This window comes from Aotus nancymaae, unplaced genomic scaffold (genome assembly GCF_030222135.1).
Source record: "Aotus nancymaae isolate 86718 unplaced genomic scaffold, 86718_ANA_hifiasm-v0.15.2.pri h1tg000011l, whole genome shotgun sequence".
Classification (NCBI taxonomy): domain Eukaryota; kingdom Metazoa; phylum Chordata; class Mammalia; order Primates; family Aotidae; genus Aotus; species Aotus nancymaae.
This window is the reverse complement of record NW_026988422.1, coordinates 73,991,090-74,014,875: the sequence shown is the minus strand read 5'-3', so window position 1 is coordinate 74,014,875 and position 23,786 is coordinate 73,991,090. Positions and strand designations below refer to the sequence as shown.

The 23,786-nt window shown below is 43.1% G+C and overlaps 1 protein-coding gene across 4 annotated transcripts in view; it reads left to right on the top strand.

Annotated features, from left to right (window-relative positions):
- TTC7B (tetratricopeptide repeat domain 7B) overlaps positions 1-23,786 on the top strand; it is a 268,355-nt gene that overhangs the window by 168,000 nt on the left and 76,569 nt on the right. For all 4 annotated transcript variants that reach the window (XM_021675705.2, XM_021675701.2, XM_021675703.2 and 1 more), the window contains one exon: positions 182-342. In XM_021675705.2, the coding sequence (XP_021531380.1) occupies positions 182-342 (161 nt within the window). The remainder of the gene's footprint in view (positions 1-181; positions 343-23,786) is intronic.

Genomic DNA, 23,786 nt, shown 5'->3' with positions numbered 1-23,786 from the left:
TCTGCTTTCATGTTTGTGGTCCATATCCTGGGACTGCCATAAAGACTTGGCTTAAAATGTGAATGAGGCGCAACGTGAAACATCTCGATATTTAAAGAGGATCAGATGTTGAAATGATGACTTCTTTCATGTGTGTGTGTGTGTGTTTTAAAAAACCTTTTTTGGTTTTGTTTTAAACCAGATTCCAGAGGCTCTAGGGTATGTCCGCCAAGCTCTTCAGCTTCAAGGTGACGATGCCAACTCCCTGCACCTCCTTGCCCTCTTGCTGTCAGCACAGAAGCATTACCACGATGCTCTGAACATCATCGACATGGCCCTGAGCGAATACCCAGAAAATTTCATGTAAGTGATCCTGGGCTTCTGTTTTCCCTTACTTGAAAGTTATTAAATTTACTTCTTTCCCCGCCTTATTTCCAATCATTCTAAGTCCCTCACGGACACCCTGGCAGTCAACAATATAAAATCCCTTTTACTGTTATTTTTTCCTGATATTAAAAACAAACTTAGGGCTGGGCATGGTAGCTCACGCCTGTAATCCCAGCACTTTGGGAGGGAGAGGCGGGTGGATCACCTGAGGTCAGGAGTTCGAGACCAGCCTAGGAAATACGGTAATGCCCTGTCTCTACCGAAAATACAAAAATTTGCCAGGCATGGTGGCATGTGCCTGTAATCCCAGCTACTTGGAAGGCTGAGGCAGGAGAATTTCTTGAACCTGGGAGGCGGAGGTTGCAGTGAGCTGAGATCACACCACTGCCCTACACTCCAGCATGGGCAACAGAGCAAGACTCTGTCTCAAAAACGAAAACAAACAAAAACAAAAACAAACTTAGGCTGTTAAGTTATCCTAACATAGTATTAGGTCATCCTTATTTATTTAAAATACTTTATCCACTCTTTCCCAGTGTGTACCATTGGAGCACCTGAGACAATTTTAGATGGACTGTGGATGAACATTTTTATTTTAGCAGTTATACATTCTTAAATGTACATTAGAATGTAATGATTTGATGAAAATTATTGCTCAGGGGGCTATTAAGAATTTTTCAAGTCAATTTAAAGAAGAATATTAAGTAAATACTAATACAGATTTACTTGGATATGGCAAAAGTGATGTTAAACAAACTCCAGTGTGTGAAATTTGGGAAACAGGGCTTTATAGCTTGCTTGTCCTGAATTACTGAGGGCTTCCACTAGCTCTTGGTGATTCTCCTATTTTAGGCGACTTTAATCAAGATACCTTCCCTCTTTGTGCCTTCGTTTTATTCTCTAGGAAATGGAAGTTCTTAAACAATCAATATCTCCCATCACCTCAGAATTGTCGCTATAAACTGTCATATGCTAAAATTGTCTACCTGTCTTCATATCTTTCCCCTGAATCACTGAATCCATTGGCTGTTGGTTAGGCTTTGTTGAGAAGGTCTTTGTCTTTTGGGCTGCTGGGTTACCATTTCATCCTCGGTGGCAGTAGCTTAGTAACCAGTACACAATGGCCAGAAATAGTAAACATTCCTGCACGCTGGAAGGTTCTGATTGTCTACAGAGTTGCAGGGTCAGTAATGGGGCAGGGCCTGCTTGGGGTTGGAGAGAAGGGAAAGAATGTAGAAGGTGGCCCGGGGTTGCCTTCTTCACTTTCAGAAGTAAGTACAAGCCACAAACTTTAAGTGGGTCAGCTCTGGCTTTATTTCTCTGCCTCATCACCTCACTGTGTTTTTAATCAGTGCTTTTCAGCAGCTCTCCTTGGAAAATTGGTTCACACATTTCCATTACAAACATTTCTTTGTCTTCAAGTGAAAAGGGCACTTCTCCCCATCGAGGAGAGAATTCTTGTTATAATCCAGGAAACCTCTGACTAGAGATTTCTTTTGTAGGCTCAGCTATTTATGCAGAGTGAATTAAAGAGCTTTGCTGCGGTGTTTTACTTCTTGCAGATCTCAAACTTGCTCTTTTGCACACCAGCTATATTTCTGGATTCTGCCCCAAGCTGTTTATCCCATGGAACCTTAAAATGGTGAAAGCACTTTAAGAAATATTCGATCCTTTAACCATTGGTAAAGTACAACCTGATGCAATTGAATTCAGTGTCTCTCATCAATATTTATAAAACGTCATTCCCTGTCTCACCCTCCAACACACACAAACACACTCTTGGTTCCTTCTTCCATAGCCTAGGGTGTCATCCAAGGGGAGGCTTATTAAACTAATAGCCATACCACATAGTAAGCAGTAGACAGTGGTGGCTAATATGGCAATGCCTCCAAGTGACAGCAGCTGACAGCCTTTTCAAGTAGTAGAAGTAGGGAACAGCAGTAGAGATATTTGAGGAATGCAAGGCTGTTATTTTAATGTTAAGCCATAAGCTCAAAAAAGCAAAGCATATGGCAGCAGGTCTGAGAGCTCGTCCGTGACTTGTTTGCTTTTTAAATATTTGTATTTCTTTGTGATGGGAAACTTCTTCCCAAGAATACTTTATTAAAAATCAGGGCCAAATGTAATCAGTGGATCCCATGGTTTCTTCCCAACCTAGCTAAAACATTTCAGCACCAACCTAAACAAGATTAAGTGGGCACTTGTTGCAACTGCCATGTAGTATTATGTTTGTTTGTGACAAGCTTGTCTCCAGCAGAACTGTAGACTCCCTGAAGCCTGGGAGTGGAGGACATAGTTGATGGGTAGTCAGGCCTTGAGATGGAGGTGAAACCTTTTCTCCGTGAGGGTCAGCTCTGTCCACCTGTTGGGCAGTTACCAGAGGAGACAGCTGAAGCCCTTGGAGGAGCAGCTGGTCCCTCCAGCGTTACATCCCTGTCACCATGAAATGATCAGACTTGCTGTTTAAGTATTTGAATAAGCTTAACATGGTCCAAAAAGTTCTCAGCTGAGAGGTACCGTCTCAGCCACTTTGTCACTCTGAGCAGGGCTGAGACAACAGTAGAATCAACAGTAGAATCAATTGACAAGATATTCCTGACTGTAGGGATCGTGAGAACTGGGAATTCTTTCTTCAGGGAACCCCCAAAATAAGCTCACTACTCTGGAGAAGCAGGCATTTTTGGAAGTGATATAGGTTAGTCCAGTATGGAAGGAAAGGAATGAGGAAGGCTTTTTGGTAGTGGTTGAAAGCACAGTCTTAAAATGGGACAAATCTGGTTTAGGACTCCCAGACTTGAAAATTCTTCACTTTCAAGTTATGAGACCTTGAGCAAGTCACCAAATCTCCCTGAGTCTCATTTCCTCATTTACAAAATTTACAAAATGTGAGTAATAAAATATCTATCTCAGAGGGTTGTGGTGAGAATTGATTTAGCTAGTGCATTCGAGGTGTTGTACCTGGTAATTACCTAATAATTGGTAGAAACTCATATTACTATGACTATTGCCAGCAATACTACTAAAGTGTTTTCAAATATGATATTTTAGAATCTTTAAAAATTGTTATTAAATATTAAAATCAAAAGAATATTTTAAAAATATATCTAAAATAATACAATGAACATATGTTTGCTTATTCTTAGTTTAGGAAAAAGAACCTTAATATCACCTGTGAATTTCCTGTGTAAATTTATTTATACATACATATTTATACATATCTTAAATATGTATATGTATTTCCTATATATATGGATTTTCCATGTAACATTGCCTGTGACTTTTCTCTGTATCCTCTCCTCTTGCCTCTCGTCTGACAAGTTAATCACCATTCTGAATTCTGTGTTAATCATTCTCTCATGTTTCTATGCCATGTTATGCTTTTTTTGGAGACAGGGCCTCACTCTGTCACCCAGGCTGGAGTGCAGTGGTACAATCACAGCTCACTGCATTCTCAACCTCCCAGGCTCAATGGATCTTTCCACCTCAGTAGTAGGATCTGGGAGCACAGGCATGTGCCACTATATCCAGCTAAGTTTTGTATTTTTTGTAGAGATGGAGTTTCACCATGTTGGCCAGGGTGGGCTCAAACTCCTGAGTTCAAGTTATCTATTCGCCTTGGCCTCCCAAAGTGCTGGGATCACAGGCATGCGCCACTGCACCCGACCTGTACTCCTAAATAATAAAAATTGTGTTTTGCCTGTTTTAAACTTTTTGTAGAAAATACTGAATATGTTCTTATGCTGCTTGTGTTGTTCATTGCTTAACCTCCCATTCCCAAGGATCCTCCTTGCTGCATACAGCAGTGATTTGTTGGTTTGCATGAATGAATAGTATTTCTTGTGTAAATGCACTAAGATTTACTTATTTAGTCTACTGTGAATAGATGTGTGAATTGTTTTCAGGTTTTGTCTATTATGAACAATGCTCGTAAATATTCTTTACAGGGCTCCTAGTACACACGTTCAAGCATTTCTCTATGAATGAAATAGTTAGGTCATAGGATGCGTGTATCTTCAGCTTTACCAAGTAATTCCAAACTGTTTTTCAAAGGGGTTGTGTTAGTTTACACTCCCATCACCAGCGCCTAAAAGCCCTGTGGTTCCATAAACCACTGCTTAGTTCTGCCAGACTTCTTATTTTTGGCAGAATGGCTGCTGGTTAATTATGTCACCTTGTGAGTTTAAGTTGTGTGTCCCCCATCACTGATGAATTTGGACGTCTTTTTATTTGTTTATTGGTCATTCAGCTTTTCTCTTTTGTGAAGTGTATGTGAAATTCCTTCTTTTTTATTGGAGTCTTTTTCTTTTCTTTTCTTTTTTTTTTTTTTGAGACGGAGTTTCGCTCTTGTTACCCAGGCTGGAGTGCAATGGCGCGATCCCGGCTCACTGCAACCTCCGCCTCCTGGGTTCAAGCAATTCTCCTGCCTCAGCCTCCCGAGTAGCTGGGACTACAGGTGTGCGCGACCACGCCCAGCTAATTTTTGTATTTTTAGTAGAGACGGGGCTTCACCATGTTGACCAGGATGGTCTCGATCTCTTGACCTCGTGATCCACCCGCCTCAGCCTCCCAAAGTGCTGCGATTACAGGCGTGAGCCACCACTCCTGGCCTCTGGATAGTCTTTTTCTTAAAAATATGTAAGACTTCTTTATCTATTGTGGTTACTGGTCTTTTTCTTGGTTATATGCGTTGCAGAAATCTTCTCCCAAACAGTGATTTTGTTTTGCTTTCTCTTTGTGATATCTTTCGATAAACAGAAGTTCTTCATTTTAAAGTAATGGAAAGTAGAAGTTGTTTTCTTTACGGACAACACTTTCTATGTCCAGTTTAAGAAACCTTTCCTTTCTGCAAGATCATGAAGATAGTCTCCTAAATTGTCTTCTAAAAGCTCTTTTGTGCTATCTTTCACACTGGAATCTAAGGGCCCACCTAGAACAGACTGTCTTATGTGTGTATGGTACGAGGGAGCGAATGTAATTTTCCCCTTGGGATATCCAGTTGTCCCAGCACCACACATTGAAAAGATTCTTTGCCCTGTTGCTCCACAGTGCCACCTTTGTCGTAAACCAAATGTCTGCTGGTATTTCTAAGCCTCCCATTTCGTTCCCTTGGCCATCATGCCTGTCCCATGTGATTGCCACTGTCTTGTCATTGTCATAGCTTCATTATACATGAGGTGGGTCCTTCTCTGTATCCTGCTCTTTAGTTGGCCATGGCTTGTCTTGGACATTTGAACTTTCATATAAATTTTCAAATCAGCTCATCAAGTTCAACAGAAAACATCTGAAGACTGCTGGGCGTGGTGGCTCACGCCTGTAATCCCAGCACTTTGGGAGGTTGAGGTGGGTGGATCACCTGAGGTCGGGAGTTCAAGACCAGCCTGACCAACATGGAGAAACCCTGTCTCTACTAAAAATACAAAATTAGCTGGGAGTGGTGGCACATGCCTGTAATCTCAGCTACTTGGGGAGGCTGAGGCAGGAGATTCGCTTGAACCTGGGAGGTGGCGGTTGCGGTGAGCTGAGATCGCGCCATTGTACTCCAGCCTGGGCAACAAGAGTGAAACTGCATCTCAAACAACAATAACAACAACAACAACAACAACAACAACAAAACTTCTGGAGACTTTGGAATTAATTTAATCTAATAGCTCAGTTTGGGGAGAATTGCATATTTGTGACAGTAGGTTTTCTAATCTGTAGCCATTATAGCTCCCTAATTATTTAGGCCTCTACAAATATTTTTGGATGTTTTATATTTTTTAATAAAGATTTTGCCCATTTTTTACTAGACTTATTTCTAGTTACCTGAAAAAAATTTTCATGCTTTTGTATACACTATATGTATATGAATATTTTTGTAATCAAATTCACTATGTACTTGTTGTGAGGGTCTAGAAAGCCAACTGGTTTTTGCACATTCTTCTTGACCCATTCTTCTTAGTAAGTCTAATGGTTTATATATAAATCAGCTTGGAATTTCTACATAGGTAATGACTTTTGTTCTGAGGTGATTAAAATTGTTTTTTTTTTTCTCTAATGCTTTAATTTTTTTAACTTGCCTTACTCTACTAGTTAAGACCTAGTAGTTGAATGAGAAAATTCATTCACTGTTTTACCATTAAGAATTACTTTTGGCCGGGCGCAGTGATCCACGCCTGTAATCCCAGCACTTTGAGAGGCCAAGGCAGGAGGATCACTTGAGCTCCAGAATTCAAGACTAGCCTGGGCAGCATTGTGAGACCCTATCTCTATGGAAAAAAAAAAAAAAAAAGATAGCCAGACATGGTGGCATGCATCTGGGGTCCCAGCTACTCAGAAGGCTGAAGTGGGAGGATCGCTTGAGCCCAGGAAGTCAAGGCTGCACCACTACACTCCAGCCTGGGCAACAGAGCGAGCCCTGCCTCAGAAAAAAAGAATTGCATTTATTACAGGTTTGTTTGTAGATACTATTTAAGAGATGAAAGAAGTTTCCTTTTTCCTGGTTTGTTAAGAGTTGTTTTTTTAATCATGAATTGATAGCAAATTTTATCAAATGCCTTTTCTGTATCTATTGAGATTATTATATGACTTTATTCCTTTCATCTGTGAATGTTCTATTAATTTATATTTTTTAATGTTAAACTAACCTTGTAAACTTGGAATAAGCCCAATTTGATCATGGTAAATTAGCTTTTTTATGGATTCACTTAACTTATTTTTTAGAGAATTTTGCATTTGTGTTCATTTGCAAAATAGGCTCGTTCTTTTCCTTTCTCCTTATATCCTTGCCAGGTTTTGGCATCAAGGTTAGGTCAGCCTCATAGAGTGAATTGGAGTAGTACTTCTTCTTTTTGCCTGTTTTGGAATTATTTGTTCCGAGCATATTAAGTTTTGGTGGAATGCATCTGTAAAACCGTGCGGGGCTGGCTTTTTTTTTCTATAGGAAGATTTCTGATGCTTTTTAAAAATTGTTGTAGTCTATTCAGGTCTTCTGTTTCTTATTTTATTAAGCTGTATATAATGTGCAAGCTGTAATACATATTATATGTAAAGATTTGTCCATTTCATCTAAATTTTAAATTTTATTGGCATAAGATAATTCATAATGTTTATTTTTCATATAGCATCTGTTGGTTAAGTTTTTTTCACTCCTAATATTGTTTAATACACTTTATTTCTTTTCTTGAACAGCCTTGCCAGATACTTGTCTGTTACTTTTTTGTCAACGCACTTGTAGGTTTACTTTCCTTTCATAAATTTCTGTTCTCATTTTTATATTTTCTAACTTCTGTTTTCTTTAAGTTCTGTTTTGTTGCATTTTTTTTTTCTTAATCTCTTAGTTGGGTGTTCATTAATTTTTTTGCCTTATTTTCTGATATTAGCATTTAAAACTAAAAATTTTCCTCTAAATACTACGTAGCTATAAACCACAAGTTTCAATATCTGAAATTTTTATTATTGTATAATTCTAAATATTTTTAAATTTCTGTTATTCTTTTCTTTTTGACCCATTCGTTAGTTATTTTAGAACTGTGTCTTACAATTGTCAAATATGAGTTTTTTCAATTTATCTTTTGTTATGAGCTTTTAACTTCATTAAATTATGTTTAAAGACTATATATACATTTGAAATTGGTTGAACTTATTTTGTGGCCCAGTGGTTACTTCTTGTAAATATTCCATGTGTGCCTAAGAAGAATGTTTTCTGCATTTGTTGAGGATATTTTGATCTATTTTATTAGGTTAAGCTATTAATTATGCTACTCAGAGCTGCTTTATTTTTATAGATTTGTTTGTCTACTTAATCTGTCATTGTTGAGAGGAGGCATTTTTTACCACATCTTTATAGTAGTTTTTCCTTTCTATTTTTAAAGCTGTGCTATTAGGTGCATATAAATTTAGAGTTGCTGTGTGTTCTGGTACATTCAACTTTTTATCATTATGTTGTAAGATACAAGGCATTTTGCTTCAAAGTCTATTTTGTATGTTATACATATAGCCACATACATATATATGTGTGCCTATACTTCTGTATAAATGGGTGTGTGCATGTGTGTGTTTGTATACACATGTATACATATACACATATATAGACTTGGACTATTGTTTCCCATTCTTTTTGAACTTTTTTTTTTGTTGTTGTTGGAGTCTCACTCTGTCGCTCAGGCTGGAGTGCAGAGGTGCAATCTCGGTTCACTGCAACCTCTGCCTCCCGGGTTCAAGTGATTCTCCTGCCTCAGCCTCCTGGATATTGGGATTACAGGCATGCACCACCACGCCCAGCTAATTTTTGTATTTTTAGTAGAGACAGAGTTTCACCATGTTGGCCAGGCTGGTCTTGAACTCCTGACCTCAAATGATCTGCCCACCTCCGCCTCCCAAAGTACTGAGATTACAGGTGTGAGCCACTGTACCTGGCCTCTTTTTGAACTTTTTAAATATGGTTTGGATGTACTTTTGCACTTACTACACATAGATAATTTTTTTAAACCCAGGCTATAGTCTTATCTGGAATATTTAGTTTATTTCTATTTATTGTAAATACTGATACATTTATATTCGTGTCTACCATGTCATTTATGCTTTCTATTTGACTTGCGTTTTGTTCCATATCTTATCCTCTCCTTTTCTGCTTACTTTTAGATTGATTATATTTTTATGATATATTTTCCCCAACTAATATGAAAAGGAAACATTCTCTTTTGGTTGTTCTTCTTTAATGATTACCCAAGAAATTTTAGTGAGGGTCTATTGCTGGCAGACTTTCTTAGACAGTATCTAAAAGTGTACTTGGCTTTACTCTCCAAAGAAGTTTTTCAAATTGGATATATGATTCTAGGCTCAAACGTTTTCTCACAAATCGTTGACTTCTCACAGCTACAAAAGGAGCATCAGTGATCTGTCTTGCTCCTTTTGCAGTTGTTGAGAAGTCAATTATCTGTTTACTTGTAGTTCATTTTAATGTCATCTGTCTTTTCTCTCTGGCTTCTGGTAATTGCTGCTGTTTCTGCTTTTGTACACATTCGCTATGATACATCTAAGGGTGGATCCTGTTCAGTATTCATTGGGCTGTTTGAAACTGTATTTGTATTGTTTGTGTTATTTGTCATTTCCAAAAAGTTCCCAACCATTCTTTTCACGTATTACTTGTCTTCTTTTTTGTTTTGTTTTGTTTTGAGACAGAGTATTGTTCTGTCTCCAAGCCTAGAGTGCAGTGGCATGATCTCAGATCACTGCAACCTGGGTTCAAGCAATTCTTGTGCCTCAGCCTCCTGAATAGCTCAGACTACAGGCACATGCCACCACACCCGGCTAATTTTTGTATTTTTAGTGTAGATAGGGTTTTGCCATGTTGGCCGGGCTGGTTTCAAACTCCTGACCTCAGGTGATTCACCCGTCATGACCTCCCATAGTGCTGAGAGTACAGCCATGAGCCACTGTACCTGGTCTACTTCTCTTCTTATATAGTAAATAGCAGATAGGTCTTTCTATTTTACTTAGTCTGATAATTTCTGCCTTCTCTCTCCAGTGTTTGGTCCATTCACATTTAATATAATTAATGATATGGTTGGATTCACATCTGCCATTTTCATGTGTCTTGTCTTGTTGCTTCTCTTAATCTGCCTACTTTTTTGTTGAAAATTTGTTTTTTAAACCCCTTAATTATTAAATATCTAAACAAAAGAATGAAAAGTTAATATTAACTGATTAATGATTATCTCAGGCACATTGTAAGTTTTTCCCAAAATAAAAATTAACAACGGACTGGGCACGGTAGCTCGTGCCTGTAGTCCCAGTACTTTGGGAGGCCAAGGCAGGTAGATCACCTGAGGTCAGGAGTTTAAGACCAGCCTGACAAATATGGCAAAACCCCTTCTCTACTAAAAATACAGAAATTAACTGGGCATGGTGTGCATGCCTGTAGTCCCAGCTAGTCGCGAGGCTGAAGCAGGAGGCTGAAGCACTTGAGCCTGGGGGGTGGAAGTTGCAGGGAGCTGAGATTGTGCCACTGCACTCCATCCTGGGTCACAGAGCAAGACTCTGCCCACCGCCCCCAAAAAAATTAACAAAGTACACATTTTTATATTGAAAGGTGTTCATGAATTCTGATAGATTCACTATCTATTATACTTGCCATAAGAGACCTGATTTTTTTTCTTTTGCAGTACAGCTTTGTAGAAATTTCCCTTCATTAATACATTTTACTTAGTAATTTTCCTCACTGGCCCAAAAAGGTAGAAGTAGGTACCAGGTAATGTTTGGAGTACATAATTGTCTCTCCCAAAGGCAATGAGGCACTGTCCATCCAGAGCTTTGATCAGGGCATCAGACTGTGTTTCTGCCATTGAAATTAATTTTTAGAAAAAAAATCAGGTTAAGAACTGAGAGTTGGTTATTCTGTGTCTTTGGAAAATATACCAGATAGTATCATACTTATGGTGGCATTTAAGAACTTCAGTGTTACTAAAAGGTTGTATTCTAATTCAGCAAGCCTTACAATGGCTGCTAAGGAGAGCCACTGCCAGAATTTAACTTTCTCGCCCTGAAACAATTGTGGTTATGCAGTTCTTCAATAGATTTTTAATTGATTTGAATTTTTGTTATTTCCTATTTAAATAGAACATATACTCACTCCTATTCGTGTACTCCCAGAGAGGTCATCAAATCAATAGCACACTTAAGAAAACATCAGATGTTACCACAAAGCAAACAAAATTGATTTTTGAAACCTCTCAAGATTACTAATATAAATATGAGATCATTATGGCGTTTGTACAAGTGTTTGAAGTGTTTTTTCTGACCCATAACTCTAAGACATCAGGGGATATTGAGACACACCCTCAGTCACCTGATTGAAGGCACAGAGCTCTTCTAGAACACTTCTGCCTATGGCCTCAGCTCTTATACATGTGAACGCAGATTTTATCAGACAATCACATTTCTTTTTACATTAGTGGAAACGGACTATATGGAAGAAGTAAACATATACAACATTCATTCATTTCATCAGTCATTCTTTCAGCATTCATAACCACTAATGTTTACACACTGAATTGTGACAGGCACTCAATAGCAATTTTTACACACTCTTATTTAATCCTCACAAGAACTATCTACGGTGGGTAGTTTTTTTATTATTTTCATTTTTTAGATAAGGAAACTGAGGCACAGAGAAGTTAAGTAATTTGTCTAAGATTATACACACAGAAAGTGGCAGAGCCATGATTTCAACCCAGGCAGTCTGGCCTCGCCATCTGTGCTCGTAACCATGAACTGACTTTGAAGCACTGAGTTTCTACCACATGCCAGGGGCCGTGCTAGATGTTGGGGATTACTGCTGTAAACAAGCCGGTTTCTGCTCCATTAGAGCTTATAACCCAGATGAGCAGGAGTTTAATGCTATCTCCCCTGTTAACCTGGAATCGATAAACTAGGAAACATAGTTATGATCATTCTTTACTTGAATGGAGATACATCTAATTTGTTAAAAAAGCATTACTTGGCAACTGAGACCAGTGTTTCTTTTTCACTCAGGCTCACACACACATACTTTTAGAGAACTTCAGTTTAAGTTGAAACATCATATTGAATAATGTTTTGATTTAGTGATTACTCAGAGACCAGGTGTTGTGGGAAGTTTTTATGCCTGAGCTGAGTGATGAAGCAATGAACATGTCCATTATATAGCATTTGGTAAGAAGTTAGACCACTAGGAAAGAGGCTGTTCATCTCATTAAACTGGAGAAATGATCCATTGATACCTGAAGGATGTCTGCAAGGAGCGAGTACACAGTAACCACCCAGGGGCACCAGTTGGGGAGGGGGGTCTTTGGACACAGGAGAATGGGTGGCAGCCTGGAAGACAACGGGGTCACAGTGGAGTGAGACTTAGTGGTGCAGAAGCTTATTTAAAATTAACTTTCCACAACCAAAACAAAACTAAACCAAACCCCAGCCCCATTAGGAAATGGGCAAAGGAAAGGCGTTGAATTGATGTTTCTCCAAGGAAGATACACAGATAGCCAATAAGCACATGAAAAGAGTTTCTACCTCACTCATCATTAGGGAAATGCAAATCAAAACCACAGTGAGATACCACTTCATACCCATTAGGATGGATTTTATCAAAAAAAAAAACAAAGTCACAAGTGTTGGCAAGGATGCAGAGAAAGAAATAGGAACCCTTGTGCATTGCTAGTGGGAATGTAAAATGGTGCAGACTCTTTGGAAAACAGTATGGTGGTTCCTCAAAACATTAAAAATAGAACTACCATGTGATCCAACAGTCCCACTTCTGAGTGTCTGCCCAAAAGAATTGAAAACGGAGACTTGGACAGATCTATACGCCCACATTCACAGCAACATAATTCTCAATAGCCAAGAGGTGGGAACAAGCCAAGTGCCTATCAGCGAGTGAATGGATCAGTAAAATGCGGTTTACACGTACAGTGGAATATTATTCAGCCTTAAGAAGGAAGGACCTTCTGATGGATGTACCAACAGAGATGAAAATCGAGGGCATTGCGCTAAGTGCAATAAGCCAGTCAAAAAAGGACAAAGAATGTGTGACTCCACTTATATGAGGTACCTGGAGTAGTCAAACTCATAGAGACAGAAAGCAGAACAGTGGTTGCCGGGGCTGGGAGGGGAATGGGAAGTTACTGTTCATTTGCAACATGAAAAGGGTACTGGAAATGGAGGGTGGTGATGGTTGGACAACCGTGTGAATGTACACAGTGCCACTAAACTGTACACCTAAAATGGCTAACTGACAAATTTTATGTTACGTATATTTTACTACATTTTAAAGAAACGAACCTTTCTGAGCTCTCTCTGTTGTCGTGTGTGGCTGCAGGAGGGTCTCCAGCATTCAAACATGATGACAGGTCCTCTGCCCTTGAGATTCTCTGGCTCTGGATCACTGAGCCAATGTCCTTCTGGGATGGACTTGCTGAACCCAGGAAGCAGCCTCCCAGCACGCCACACCCATCTATGTCATCTCTCTGTGAGGTGTTGGGTCTGTGCTGTTGCCTTCATTAACCATAGGTGCTTGTCAAGAGAGACCAAATCCCCAAAATGCAATGAAAAATGGCTTGGAAACTGAAAATTTGGTTATGAGGCAAAAGGAGAACTGAAAGAGAGGAAATGGTGGGAAAATGTATTTGAAGCCACATTTGTTTATGAGAGGCTCCTCCTTTCTCGGGGGTTGGAAACGGCCATGTCCTGAGATAAGGAGTGGTGCTGACCCAAGCCCCTCCCCCTGTTTTCACAACCAGTACTAGGCTTGCCTATGACTAGTGTCCCCCAGTGTAAATCCTCATGGAATATTCTGCTTCCTTTCCAGGGAAATTCCCTTTTCTTAGTTTTTTTTCTGAGGATGCTAGAGAGCAAGCCTTTAGGGCATCCCTGCCTCCCTCAGCCACAGAAGAGAGCACTGGCTGGCTGCCCCAGGTTCAGAAAGCCGAGCAGCTGGGAGAGGCCACGCTGGGCCAGGAGGGGCGCCATGGCGAGGCCCACACCAAAGCCACTCCTCCCCAGTCATAGCATCCAGAAGGTTTATTCATTTTCGTGCTTTTCTTTCCAAGTCCTCCCCATATCTCAGTCAAGAATTTGGAGTATGGGAGTGTCCTCTTCAGACTTCATGCAAGTGTTTTCTGGAAGCCTCTGGCTCCCCTGCACCTGGCCCAGGGCTGCCTGTTACAAACATTAATACCTGTCTGTGCAATGAGTGCTTGAAACTTTGTCCATGCAGAGTAGCCTGGGAGCTCTTCGTCCATAGCTAAGCTTGTGTCTGCCTTATCCATTTTCATCTCTACTGAGTTTCACTATCTGATAAAATGATGATGATCAGCTTTCTGCAAATGGGCGGTATAAAGTGCCTGCTGGTTAGCCAGCCAGGTGTAAAAAAATAATCAGATATTCCAAACACAGTTGAATTCCAGTTCATTTGTAATGGTCTTTTGCATTTTAAAGTAAGGAAACTTTACTATTAAAAAAAAAAAATGAACCTGAGAGCAAGGAAGAGAAATAGGAGAATCTCCAAATTTATCCTACAAGTATTATTGTGGGGATCCTGAGCTGAAAACAACTGGTGAGAGTAGGTAAGCCACCTTCAGCTAGTCAGATTCACTGTCCTTTCAACAGCTCCTCCAGTTCATGGGTGGTGAGTGCCTGCTTTCAGCCAGGCATGGTGCCAGGCTCAGGAGGACCAAAGCCAGGGACGGCACCGTCTCTGCCTTCACACAGCGTGCAGTGAGATCTGGAGGCAGAATCACACTGGAGTGTGCTACGCCTCCCAAGAAACCCTCGCCTTCAGGGAGCAGGGCTGTCTTTTTCCAAGCTCCAGGCCAGGCATGGACAAAAGTCCCGCTTTCAGTGTCCCTTGGCCCAGTGGAATCAAGCCATGTGAAACCGAGCAGCCCCTCGTGGGAACACACAGGAAGTGAAGGCAGACAAGGCAGGAAATTCGCAGGAGCGGCTGATTGATGCAACGATGTGCCATCTCATGCGGCACCGGCGCCCAGAGAGATGCAACATCCACCTCTGGTCCTGGAGAGCCACTTGGGCCGATGTCTGGCCAGGCCCCTTCCTTCCTAGTTCCCTCCTGACTGTGCAGAAGGCGCCATTTCTGTATCACAGAACTTTATGGATCAAGTCCATATCACATCGTGGTCCAAGCCCTTCCCCTTCTAGGTTTAGGTAGTCTGATCTGATTCCCATTCTTCTTCCTTTTTTTTTTTTTGTGTGAGACAGAGTCTTCCTCTGTCAGGCTGGAGTGCAGTGGCACGATCTCGGCTCACTGCAACCTCCACCTCCCGGGGTCAAGGGATTCTCCTGGCTCAGCCTCCTGAGTAGCTGGCACTACAGGCGCACGCCACCACGCCCAGCTATATTTTTGTTGTTGTTGTTGTTGTTGTATTTTTAGTGGAGACGGGGTTTCACCATGTTGGCCAGGATGGCCCCGATCTCTTGACCTCGTGATCGGCCTGCCTTGGCCTCTCAGAGTGCTGGGATTACAGGTGTGAGCCCACACCCGGCCTGAATTTCCATTCTTTTGACATCTGCCATTGTCTGCTGAACTGGGCCCCAGTGTCTCATTTCTTCACTGTGTTCCCTCCTCAAACTGAGGCATGTGGGGAAATCAGGGCCCTGGGGGCTCAGTCAGAAATAAAGGCCGGGAGATCCTCCAGGGAGAAGGTCCTCTAGGAAAGGCAGGGCGGCAGAGCAGAAGAGGCCAGGACTTGCTTCCCTCGTGTCGGAAATTACCAAAAGGCTTTGCGGTTGAGAGACAACAGTTTATTTCCTTCAGGAGCCAGAGTAGTCTGACAGGAAGGCTTGCTTTCAAACATGTCCTGTTCACATATTTACTTAGCAGATGCCTATTTGGTACTTCCTGTTCCAAAGGCACCGATTCAGTTCATTTTCCAAATCTGAGGGTGGGTTTTGGGCCCCGCCCTTGCTTGGCAGCCCCCCAGCCCTAATGCCATGCGCTCAGGTAGCCCTTGGGAGTAGCCCTTGCAGCGGACTCTCTGGCTTCACGGATGGCACTACACGAAATGGCTCCCTTCATTAAGATGTCACTCACAGGGATTGGAGAGGTCTTTGGAACCGGGCAGTATGGTTTGAGAGGGGGCTTCAGTTGCACCTGACCAGGTCATTTCCGGCTTAGGTGCCATCTCCTGGATGCCGATCCGAGTGGAGATTAATAGCTGATGTGGGAGCAAAAAATGAGCCAAACTGGGGTTTCTTGAGGTGATTTATTCCAACTAACTATGTCAGTTGTTTGTTCATGCTAAAAATACCGCTAGAAGGATGGGGGAGTATTCCAGATTGTTGACACTTTGACTGAAATGAGAAGCAAAATGTAACTGATATGAGCTCTAACAGCAGCTCCTGCCTGTCATAAAGAGGAGGGAGGATTAGGACACCAAGAGGGGTAGCCAAACCACCAGGGACGGCCGCGGCCCCGGCCCCAGCGCCGCCACTTACCACAGCCTCCCCGCTAAGATAAGGGCTGCTGAGTTCTGAAGAACGAGGCTTCTCCATCCCATACTTTGGTCCTGAGAAACTTGGTTTTGCTAAATAGATGTGGCCTGGATTTTCCCAGGACGGTGGATCTGGGAGTCTGGGTTGGGATGATGCAGCCCTGCGCTCACACTGATGGGTGAGACTGGAGTGACAGGAACGCCATGTGAGTGTCCCAGATGTGCCAGCCTGGTGTGCTGTGACCTCTTCTCCAGCATCTGGGGACATTAAAGGTGGTCATGTGGGCTGGGTGCAGTGGCTCATGCCTGTAATCCCACCACTTGGGGAAGCTGAGGCAGGAGGACCTCTTGAGTCCAGAAGTTCAAGACCAGCCTGGGCAACATAGTGAGACCCCCACCTCTACAAAAACATTTTAAAAAATTAGCCAGGCATGGTGATGCGTGCCTGCAGTCCCAGCTACTCAGGAGGCTGAGGCAGGAAGATCTCTTGAGCCCAGAAGGTTGAGGGTCTTGACCCTCAAGCCACTGCACTTCAGCCTGGGCAACAGAGCCAGACCCTGTCTCGAGCAGAACAAAACAAACAAAATAAATAAAGGTGGTTAAGTTTCTAGAACTTCCTTGGTGGTTAAATAACTCCCAGACAAAAGTTCCCCAAAGAGCTACCCAGGCCAGCGACTCGCCAGGGCTTCCATTCCTGGAGAAGATGTGTTAGGAGAGGAGTTACCAGTGCTCTTCAAACCCCCCGTGAGTGCTCCTGCCGGCAGACTGGCCCACCTGGGGCTGGCGTGCGCCTGGGGTTTTGAGACAGAACCAGGTACTCAGATTTGATATACTAAAAGCATATAGACTGATGGTTTCCAACGGCTTGCCCGTAAGCTGGCATCTGCTAGCAGAGTTGTGTTAGGCCAGTGCACATCTCAAAAAAGTTTGAATTTGCTGACCTTCTGGTCATCACACTTGCCTATTTTTGGAAGACATTTGAGTTTTCAGCCCCTGGGGAACCCACAGTGGGAGTGAGATGGTTACTCAGAGCTCTGCAGACTCAAGCAGGTGCCCCTTCTGGGGGTGACAGTATAAATGGTACCCTTCAGTGGGTACACTGTGGCCTCCCCAGCTCCTTCACTGGCGACGTGGAGGACAGGGCTATAGCACCTGCAGAAAGTGACCCAGGGGATCCCTACAGAAGGAAGGAAGCATTCTGTTCAAGACACAGGCAGGGGTGGCCTTCCTTTGGGGGCTTAATATATGTGGTTGTTCAGAATTCCCACTGAATTTAAGAACAAAATACATCCTGAAAAATGTCTTCTAAGACATGCTACCCCAGTTCTTATTGGAATGAAATGAACACAGAATTTCCTAAGTGCAGGGACTGTGAGAACTCTTTTCCCTGAGAAGTCTTTTTTCCTTTTAAAATCAGACCATGGAAAGTTAGGATGGAGAGTTATGAATGAGAGCAGCGCTTCTTGACCTTAAATTTGCACGTGAATCCCCTGGTGATCTGGTTACGTGCAGATTCTGACTCAGTGAGTTTAGGGTGAGTGGAAAACCTGGATATTATCCTATTTCTTTTAAGCTCCCAGGGGATTCTGAGGCTGCCTGCCTTGGACACACTGAGTAGCAAAGTATTGTAGGACCTAAGGCCTTTTCGAGCTTTGGATTAATTGGAAACATCTGTATGTTTTCTAATGAACTCCAGTGAATAGCACATCAATACAGCAATTAGGTAAGCCAGATGATCTAAGAAGTATATTTTCTGTGTAACTGTTGAGGAATTAGCTCATTCAGGTGACATTATTGAGTATGTGCATTTTGTGAAGCCCAATTTGATATCTAGTGGGAATGGTCACGTGACCTGTTCCATGCTTTCTCATCTTTCCAGCTGTTGCCAGAGAGGCCTCGGGGTGGTTTGAGGTCTCCCAGCTCCAGGACATGCACAGCTGTCATCCCAGCATCACTGGCTCACCTGGTGGAGGTCAGGCCCGTCACGGTATTGATTTTCAGTGACGGTGACTCAGCCTGGGACCAGAGGCTGCTCTTTGCAGAGCTATAACACCTTCTGAGATTGAGGTGCTTTGGAAACCCAGCCAGGAGAGCAGCGGCTCCAAGAGCAGCACATGGTGGGCCCTCAGAAATGCTGGTGAAAATGAATTGCGATCAGTTTCCTTCCAGCCATGTGGGAACCTGAAAGGAATCCCTCCTCCCTGCCGAGGGGCTGGGTAGATGGAGTTGATGGCATCCCTCTCCCTGGGCAGCACTGGGCTGCTCTCAGACTGTCTTGCCACCTGAGTTCTCTGGTTTCATATTCCCATCTGCCTTCTCCTGGTCACCACGTGCTGCTGGCACATCTCTTTTGACTTCTTTTACCATTCTGATCGGTCAGTTGCCAAACGGCCTTCTCAAGTTAAAACTGAACATACTTGCCCCCCACCCCCCTCAGCCTGATCTGTTCTTTCTCTTACCTGGTGACAGATGCTTACTTTCCTCTGGGTGTTTGACAGCCAGCCCCCCTCCAGCTTCCCATCTGGACAGGCTCCCAGGAGGCAGCAAGAGACAGTGAAGGTACTCAGGGCCCCCTCGGCCGCTGCCCCACTTAGGCAGATCCCGCAGGCTTTTCTGCACAGCCATTTTGCATCCCTGCCTGCATTCAGTAGATAAACAAAGAAAGAGCAGGTCCCTGGCAGGCAGAGCCCAGGAGCTTGCAAACACAGATCAGCACAAGGTACCAAATGTTCAAGGTTCCTGTGATTTTACCTCTAAAGCAGCTCTTATGATTGCAGCATTCACGGATCACCTAATTAGTGAAGGTTTTGTGTACTAATATGCGTGTTTCTTCCTTGATGTCATGAGTGCATTTTTTTTTTCACTGACACAGAAGATGGGAGGGAATTATGACTTTAGTATTCTCTGAACTTCTCTAATTTGTTTTCATCGAGAGTTCTTCGTAAGGCTCAGAATTCAGAAATATCTGCCCTTTGCAATTTATCTTTGGCCCCAGTCCAAGTCTGGGACTCATCGGGGTGTGGCCCAGGCTAAAACTAAACTAGGGTGGGCTACCAGAGGTGAGTGTCCAGTGGTTGAGAGCAGCTTCCAGGGAGTCAGGGAAGTCTTCCTGGGGATGCCATGCGACATCAAGCCCGGCCCTGCCAAGTGCCACTCTGACTCATTTCCTGAGGTGAACAGTGGAAACAGTGGAGAGTCACGACGCCACGTGCCCCAGAGCTTCTCCAGGGGCAGTGTGTCTTTCTAAGCCCTACCCTAGCCAAACATTGTTGTTATTGCAAGAGTTATCTTGAGATTCTTAAAATATTCCAGAAGTACAGCAAAATAGTATTTCTATTTGTTTGAATGAAAAGTAAAACTTTGATTAATGGGGTCCTTCAAAAAACTAGATTTTATATGCACCAGACTTTTGGATGAAAGACAAGTCACAACACATACTGTCTCTCTCTCTCTCTCTCTCTCTCGTGATTGGTTTTTTTTTTGTTTTTTTCTTGTTTTGTTGTTTGAGACAGAGTCTCTCTCTGTTGCCCAGGCTGGAGTGCAGTGAATCTTGGCTCACTGCAACGTCCACCTCTTGGGTCCAAATGATTCTCCTGCCTCAGCCTCCTGAGTAGCTGAGACTACAGGTGTGTGCCACCATTCAGCCTCCTGAGTAGCTGAGACTACAGGTGTGCACCACCATGCCCAGCTAATTTTTATATTTTTAGTAGAGACGAGGTTTCACCATGTTGGCCAGGCTGATCTCAAACTCCTGACTTCAAGCGATCTGCCCACCTTGGCCTCCCAAAGTGCTGGGATGACAGGCATGAGCCACGGCACCCGGCCAGATGTGACTGTTCTTTAGAGAACTATGTATGAAAGACTGTAGGAGCAACACCCCAGTGGCCCGAACGCCTGTCACCTGTAGCCCTACTCAAATTTCAGGGCCATCGTCTGGCCCAAAACTAGAAATCCTGCCCAATAGTAATGGTTAAGTCTTTTTCTCCTATTGGATTGTAAATTCTATGTAAACAAGGGACTATATTTTATTCCATTTTGTATTCAACACAGCATCTGACACAGAGCTTTGCACATTTTTGAGTTTTAAGTATTTGGCAATGGGTGAGAAAATGTTCTATATCTTCATTAGTGTCAGTAGCATGGTTGGATTTTCAGTCATGGTTCTCTGTTTCTTATTCAGATGGGTTTGGGTTTAAATTTCTGTCTTACCAATCACTAGTGGTGTTAACTTGGGCAAATTACTTAACTCAGCCTCATTTTCAGGGTTGTTGTAAGAATCTGGAATTAAATATTTAAAGTGTCTGGCAGCTGCCGTTATTATTATTATTTTGCTTGTCTTCAAAGCAGAAATTTCCTGGCTCGTAGTTTATGAATTCACAGTTGTGAGCTCTTGTGTTTTTTATAATCACGTTTCCATTTGAAAGGTTTAACTCCTATTATTTAAGGCTGGCTTCAGTGAGGGGTTGCTATTTGACCTGAATCTTGAAGGATGAGTAGATACTTAAAAAACATAAACGGATGGAAAGGTATTCCAAACACAGGGAACAGTGTGTGCGAACACCCAGGGTTGTGAGGGAGTGACACGTGGGGAAGTTGACCACGGCTCAGGTGGGGGCATAGGTGATGATGGTCAATGGACAAATCCTTTAGTAGCTAAGCGTGTGGGTGGACAGGAGCCAGACTGCAAAGGCATTGTCTGAGATGCTAATTTGGATCATCAGTAACGGGGTCAGATTCGTATTTTAGCAAGGTTCCTCTTTTCTTCATTAATTTTCTATAAGTTTTCAATGAGTCTATGAATAAAATATTCTTTTGTTTTGATTTTTTGAGACATGGTCTCACTCTGTCACCCAGGCTGGAGTAGTGTTTTGATTTTTTGAGACAGGGTCTCACTCCGTCACCCAGGCTGGAGTAGTGTAGTGGCATCATCTCAGCTCACTGCAGCCTTGACCTCCGGGCCTCAAGCAATCTTTCCACCTCAGCCTCCCAAGTAGCTGGAATTACAGGTGACTGCTACCACGCCTGGCTAATTTTTATGTTTTTTGTAGAGATAGGGTTTCTTGGTCTTGAACTCACTGGTCTTGAACCAGCCTGGGCAACATAGTGAAACCCTATCTCTACAAAAAACTTTTCTTCTGAGAAAAGTTTTTTTAACTTTTCTTCTGAGCTCAAGTGATCCACCCATCTCAGCCTCCCAAAGTGCTGGGATTACAGACATGAGCTACCATGCTTGGCTCATATATATATATTTTTTAAATTAGATATATATTAATATATATATATAATTAATATTTATATTTAATTAGATATATATTTTAAATTAGATTAATGGCTGGGTACGGTGGCTCACGCCTGTCATGCCAGCACTTTGGAAGGCCAAGGTGAGTGGATCACTTGAGGTCAGGAGTTTGAGGCCAGCCTGGCCAACATGGCAAAACCCTGTCTCTACTAAAAATACAAAAATTGGCTGGGTGTGGTGGCACACACCTGTGGTCCCAGCTACTCAGGAAGCTGAGGCAGGAGAATTGCTTGAACCCAGGAGGCAGAGGTTGACAGTGAACTGAGATCATGCCACTGCACTCCAGCCTGGGCAACAGAGAAAAAAAAATTAGATTCATGAAATTTGTGTGGTAGCTCACTGTCTCACCTGCATCTCCTCTGCCCTCTTCGTCATGTTGACAGTTAGACATATTGAAATGTATTAAACGTTAACTTTTCCCAAGTTTTTCCATAATCATCTTCTTGCCTCAGGGTTTTCTCAGCAGATTGAATCTATATCATCTTTGGCCATCAGCGGCAGCAAACGAACGCCAGTCATTGTTTGTGTACTCTCCTTTCTGTGCTAATGTAACACACACCCAGCCAGATGTTTTTGAACAGCCTTGAAGTGTGTAAACAGGTTCAGCAAATGGGATGGCAAGCGTCACTGCTTCTGTTTTCAGTATTGTTTTGTGTCTTGTAAACGAGCTGAGGTTTGGGGAAATGATGGAAAGGTGGCACCTTCTTTTCCTGCTTTTCCTTGGGCATCCCACGGAATGTTGGCGTCAGGCGGGGCAGGTGTTTCTGCCCATGGTCCTGGGCATACCCGCATGGATGCTGCCCATCGTCCTGCCCATACCCACGTGTCTTCTGCCCATCATCCTGGCCGTACCTGGGCAGCAGCTGCCAGGCTTTCCTCTTTGTCCATGCTCTGTCCCTGGCTCCTTCCAGCCTCTCTCATGCTGTTCCTCCTGAGAGGTCTTCCAAGTGCTTTTTTCCATCATTTGTGCTCAGCCACTCTACCGTTGTTCTTCCTGTCTGGTTCTCTTAAATCCAAGCCCACACCTTTTCAACTCCATATCCTGAGTCAAGTGTTTGAAAGCTGTTATTTTATGTTAATTAGAAGTTCTTTTTCCAGCCAAGAAGCCTTGTTCAAAACGGTTCTCCCAAGCTGAGGCTTAGAGATATACTCTGGCGTTCTGTCCTGTGGGTAGTTAAAGGAATCATGGTTCATTGCTGTTAGAGGCACCCCTCTGCCAGCTGTGGGGCAGGCACTTCCTCTTGGGGGCAGGCACCATTGGAGGGGAGTTCTTGGTGTGGCCCCAGAGAGCTCCAGCCTGGACAGCACCTGCATGGCTTCCTGGACTCCCCACAGTCCTCGGTGGGACCTCCCTTTGCCACAATTGCTTGGCAACCACTCCTCACCACCCCCCAACCCAATGGTGACCTATTTGGCAGCTTTTCCTTTGTCAGCTCTCCCAGTTGACGCCAGTTTGGTGGGAGATTCTGATGGAGAAGTACTCCCATCGTATTCTGGACTCGGGCAGACGTCAGCAGGAGTTAGTTTCTGGTTTCCTTAAATACTCCCCCCGGGCACCCTGAGTGGCTGCCATGTCTTTTATGTAGTCTTAGTAAGGCTTCAAAAGCATTTCTGCTTCTTGAGATGTTTTTGAGCAGAAGCTGAGCCCTATTCTCACATCTGGCCTCCGTCTTTGTGCCCACCCGCTCGTAGATCGGGGACTATACCCCTCCCTTTACCTGGACCGTTGTCCCATCATTCCAGGCTTCTGCAAGCCCAGGCATGGGGAGGCTGCAGCCCTGGTCCCACTGGGAGCACCACACCGCCTTGGGCTTCCTTGTTCCATTTGGAGGGGGTGCCTGGTGTTAACCCCTTCCCAAGCTTGGGCAGTGATGGGTTAGGACCACTTTCATTCCACCTCTCACAGATGAAAAATAGACTTTGCTCCTCTAAGGTGCCTTTGAATGAGGACATCCCATCATGCACGGTGAAGGAATTATCCTGGATGTCCAATTGAAATCTCTAAAATTATTTGCATTATCTTCTGTGGTTTATAGAAAAAGTAGTAGGTGAGTAAATGCTGGTTTAAGGCCCATCAAACTGAGAGCACAATTCTAGGAACTGGAGGTGAGGCTACAGAAAGGCAGAGAGAGATATCAGGGCTCGTGTCCTCAGGA